A 5,642-nucleotide genomic window follows, 5' to 3' on the forward strand; every position below is an offset into this window, starting at 1 on the left:
TGGGAGATAAGGATTGTATGTGTGTGTGTGTGTGTGTGTGTGTGTGTGTGTGTGTGTGTTTGTGTGTGACCTACTTCTTGTTTTTGGTGGAGTAATAAGGAAACTCATAGTCAGGGCTTTTGTGAAGGGCTTATTGTTAACAACTACATCCACACTCCTAATAGGCCAATCCATTTCGAGAAGAATAGCAGGAAATAGAAAGTGGTTGAGTAAGCTCTAGGCCTGCTGCCTCACTCAAAATGCTGTTTCAGAAAATATGGTAACTTTTCTGTGGTGCCATTTATTGTTATCCACAAACCTCAAGTGGCTCACTTACACACTGACATAATTTGACAGCTGTGTCAAAGCTTATTTATTACAGCTTACAGTGACTTATTATTGGGGTCACTGTAAGTAGGGGCTTTTTAGTGACCAAGAGGAGAGGTTTTCTATATTGTCTCCATCAGTGGTTCCCAACCTGGGGGTCACCAAAGCTTCAAGGGGGTTGTGGGGCTTTCTTGGTTTTAAGGGGGTGTAAGAAAACTTACTTATATACACAGTTTGAGGCACATGGTAGCTAACCTAGTTTGCACCGCATGTAGCCCTTACTGTGGCATATAATATATATATTCGTATATATTGTATTATAATGTACATACATTTTTAGTTTTTATTTATTTATTTTTTTGATTTTTGTATTGCCTATATATATTGTTGTTAGATATTGTAATAGAATACCTATTTAACATTCGCATAATTATTATTTCTATTTATTTACTGTCTTGTGAGCACCTTGATTAACTCATTAACACATTTGCCCCGGGGATCAATAAAGTATGTATGTGTTTTAGCTGAAACTCTGGCATCTGCATCTAGTTGTAGCTGCAGTCTATCTGCAGATGTCTTGGGTCCCCCAGTTTAAATTCAAGACAATAGAAAACAAAAGCATAAGGCAGGTATGATCTGACCTTTGCTGAATGGTTAAGTCTAAACTACATCTTTTTAATCATTAGAATTAGGACCTCCTCACTCCTCACTCTCTCTCTTGTCATTCATTCATTCAGTCTTGTATCAAAAATCATTTAATCTATAGTTTGACTGTCCTGAATCTGCAGCTGTGAGTAAGGTGCCAACAGTGCTCTTCATGGTTTCTTTTGTCTTTACAGTTGATGAGATAAATGCACACACACAGGGAACAGCTAAAGTTAGTTTTGTTGGCTTCAAAGTCCGGTGAATCACAAGGTCTCATTTTCCTGTTGCTCACTCTTTTTCTGCTGACTATAGCAGGTGCTCTGGAACTCACCACACACACACAGACACACACAGACACACAAACACAGAGACACACAGATAGTTCTTGGTTTCCTTCTCTTTCACATATGCAGAGATTTAGTCATTGTCCTTAGAGTCTGAAAAGAGAAATGGCCAGTGACAGGGTCCATGCTGCTTTACCCGAGCCTCCCAGTCAAAATGAAGAGGAGAACAAAGAAGAGAAGGCTTTTGGGAATATTTTTGCAGAGTTGGAATCTGTGGACCTGCCTTTGGGAACCACCTTAAGGTAAACTCATGCAACATTCAGGACACCATTTTTTAAATTGCACCACAATTGATAGTGGCTCATTTACCTGTCCAACAAAGTGAATGATAATAACTTAATATGCACATTGAAAGATACAACCGAGAAAACATACACACATTTTGTATTTGCTTCGAATGCTGAAGATGTAATTGCATTTTTAGGGTAGAAATTAACTTAATCAGCAACAGTCATTGCTTGAGTACTTGCTTTGCCCCAGGTTTTTCCTTGTCAGGCTTCAATCAACTAACCGGTTGAGATTGCTGTGACCATGGGCAGCCTGACGTGAACACAGGATTTCTGCAGGTTTCAGCAGGAGAAATTTAAGATTTTTTAAGACAATGAATGCAATTTAAGACCTATTTTCCATCCATACTGGCAAAAATAGTGCAAAGGATACGAAGGAAAATCTGTATTGGTTCCATATTGGTTTCATATTGTAGTTGTTATGGCATGATCAAGACCAATTTTTTTCACAAAAAAACATTTAAAACAGGGATTGAAAAATGCAACCTCATACAAGAAACAAACTTTTGAAAACTCTGCAGACACACTGGAAAGAAATACCACTGCCTCCTCTGCATGTCTTTGGGTGAAATTAGTCTTTAAATCTATATTTTAATTTACAAGTGACAATGTGAAATAGACATTTTTCACAGCAGCCATTTTGACATGAAATAGATAAACACAGGTGTTACCAGTGATACTAATTAAGGTTCCCTTTCTTTTGAGGTCAAACAGAGTCAGGTTGCTGCTGTTGTGCACGCTGGCTCACTGGAAAGGTTCTGCTATACTAAATGGAACTGGGCCTTATTTAGTATTACTGGTAACACTTGTTAACGCTACTGTTTCATGTCAAAATGGCTGCCATGAAAAAGATTTATAATAATATTCTCTTAAAAAGACTAGAACATAAGATCAGTCAATTATGAGTGTCATTATCACAGTGCTCTTTTCTTATCAAGTTCAGTAAACTGATGGGATTTTAAGTGCATTCATAATGAAGCAATTTAGACAACCTTTCTAATTATTCTCTTATTATGGAAATCAATATATTATAATCATTTAATTATAACATGTCGCTTGTAAATTCTACTATTCAGCAATTTTGGGTGAAGGTTTGGGGATGTGACCAACTTCACTGTAACAAACAGGATGTGTAGAAACTACGCTGCAGACATTACGTTGATTACAGCTGCAGTGCGCCCCCCACAGGCCAGAGCCCATACTGAGCTCCTCCTGTAGCTGCAGTGGTAGCCATAATACACACAACAATCATGGCGGAGAATGAAACCCTGGAGTGTATAACGGAGCACGAGCGGATTTTACAGGAAATTGAGAGTACAGACACGGCCTGCGTTGGCCCCACTCTTCGGTAAGAATATATGGCTTCTTAGAAAGCCTTTACCAATCATAACGGCTGTGTATGTTCACTTGCGTCTTCTACGTTATCAGACCTTTTGTTCATGAGCTAGCTTAGCTATCCTAGCCACCGGCAGGCTAACATTAAGGTAACAAGCTATGTGGTGTTGAAATTAAGCATGAGCCTAACTGGCTTGATAGCTAACAGGCCAACACTGAGTAGTATTCCAGCCAACTGAATGCAGCTATAGTAAACCTGCTTTTATGTGTGATGTTCCGGGTTGTTGAGGGACGGACGGTGATCTGTCAAAATGTAAACATCATCTGTGGGTGTGGCTGTAGGTTCCACATCTTGTTATTATGCAGCTATCGTTAGCTAACGATGCTAAACGTTTTGGCTAGCAGAAATGTGAAATTGAACGTGTTGCTGACATTATGTTATACCATAGTTTGATGCGTCGTCTTGGCCCTCTTGTGTTTCAATGTGGTTATCAAATAGCTCGATATTGAATTGCCTAAGCAAACTGTCTGTAGCACACTGATTGTGTCCGGTAGTTAGCCACCAAGCTAGCTTCCAAGGCCACAATGAATGACATCAGTTTAAGCTAATGTGTAACTGACTTGAGCATTAACGTTAGCTGAATGCCTACAGCTCTCACAGACACCTGTTTATTAGACATGCCTGCAGGCCGTGGTTGCCTTTCAGCATACCTGAGTAAATACATGCCCTAAAGCTAACATTAGTCACTTCTCACTTTGTTTCAGTTTCAGTGATTCTTTTATGATGTTATCAACACTGCCATTCTTTTGTAAAGCTTACCTAGACAGTGTAGGTTGGACCACATTCACAGTAGGCAAAAGTGGCCAAAATCAGATTTCTTTTGCTCATTCAGGACTCGGTTTTGATTTTTGCATGAACAGCACAAATCGCATCAAATCAGATCTTTTCTTTTCTGATATGGACACTTTCATATGTGGTCAATATTATTATTATTATTATATGGTAAAATAATGTGCTCTATATGATTTAGGGATAGGGCAGCTACTCACACCCACAGTCTGGAATGGAGACATTCTGAGCCTGTTAACCCATGATATTAACATGCTTCTTGGGTGATCTGATCATGAGTGGACAGCTTCAAATACGTCGCTTCACACCTGGCATTTGAAGGCGTTTTCACAGTGACTACTTGTAAACAGATCTCACTTCCTTGCTGTATATGCAAATAAATGCAAAAGGAATGTACCCTACTCAGAAGTTTGTGTTTTTCAGTTCAGCGGCACACTGACTCAGACAGATTTTTACCTGTGTTGTCTTTTACTTTCTCTGACTGTGTGTAAATGTGATGTTTTCACATCACAGATGATGAATAATTCCTGAGAAAGTGTGTGTCCTGCGCACCACCGAGCATGTCTCCTGCCAGGCTCCAGCCAACACGCTGGGACAAACAGACACAATGTTTGTTACACAAAGAATAAAATAACTTTATGTATAACATTTGCTGAATTTACAAGAAGGCCCAAATAAACAATAATTTATGATAGACAGAGTTTCATAAAGTTTATCCTCCCTCAATAACCCTCAAAATTGTGTGGTTTTTTTAGGAGAGTATGGGGACATTGCAGTTTCTAGTTAAATGGTGAAATCATTTAAGATTGACAGTGTGTTCATAAACATGTGCTGCTTATCTTGGCAGGTAAGTGAGCCTTAAAATGTAATTTGCATTACAGTTAACCACCCGGCCTCCCTACCACCAACGTTTCCTGATGGTATATGATGTCTTCATACTTTTTACTGCTTGCGTTTCCATATGTCCTCTTTACTCAATACAGATGGTTTGCTTATTGCAGCTATAGTGTGGGCAGTCTCAGTGAGAGTAGCCTGACAGTTGCGTATCTCCTTCCGAATGTGGACTAATACATGGCTAGATGAAAAGAGGAAGTCATAAAAGAGTTTTGCCTGATGTATCTAGGGCTCCAAATCACCACTTTATAGGCCTGTGCCATCATAAACCTAGTGAATGTTTGTGACACACCAGGGGCCTGTATCATAAAGCATACTTAACTTACTATGGCTGTATTTGAGGTATCTGGCCTTTTAATGCTTTTTTAAATACCTCAGGTTATAGAATCATTAGGTCTCAGTAGGTAAAGACTTGTAATGCCTTTGTTCATCATATGTGATGTAATCATATTAACATATTAGCACACAGTCAAAGACATAAAAAGTACGTGTGGTGGTCATAGTACAGTAAAAACCCTAGCCCATCATAAAGAGTCTCTCCTGATTGGCTGCTGACAGTGCTGCCGACTCAATAGTCAATCAGCTGACTTTGCTAACATTCAGTACTGGAGATTGTCACTGCTCTGCTCTATTCTAAATTTATTCTAGTAGTTAGTTTCTTAGGTAAGACAAGACTTGGTTCATAAACGTGTATAGCATGTCATGCTTGTGTCCTGTGTTGCAGCTAATGATGTGAATCATCCACTTTTAGGGGGCAATGCATGCAGCGTACAGCATAATATTTTGGCCATTGGCCGACCAAAGATCTTGTGGAAGAAACTGCAGCAATAACAGACAAACTGAGTTGAAACTGTGGTATCCCTTTTACCTGTCTATCTGTGTGAGTTACTGGTTTTAGAAGTTGTATATATGAGATTTAAAACATGAATATATGAGATGTTGTTCCATAGTGCGCCACGTTGAACCGTCATGTTTCTACAG

The 5,642-nt window shown here is 39.2% G+C and overlaps 1 protein-coding gene across 1 annotated transcript in view; it reads left to right on the forward strand.

Moving 5' to 3' along the window:
• Nucleotides 1-2,819: 2,819 nt before the first annotated feature.
• Nucleotides 2,820-5,642, forward strand: part of exoc6 (exocyst complex component 6) — a gene marked incomplete in the record, with an annotated part of 22,880 nt that continues 20,057 nt past the window's right edge. Inside the window, 1 exon segment of the mRNA XM_035660776.1 lies at nt 2,820-2,930. Within this exon segment, the coding sequence (XP_035516669.1) occupies nt 2,833-2,930 (98 nt within the window).

The sequence above is a fragment of the Morone saxatilis genome, unplaced genomic scaffold (genome assembly GCF_004916995.1).
Source record: "Morone saxatilis isolate NCDOM2014 unplaced genomic scaffold, NCSU_SB_2.0 Contig1, whole genome shotgun sequence".
In the NCBI taxonomy this organism is placed as follows: Eukaryota; Metazoa; Chordata; class Actinopteri; family Moronidae; genus Morone; species Morone saxatilis.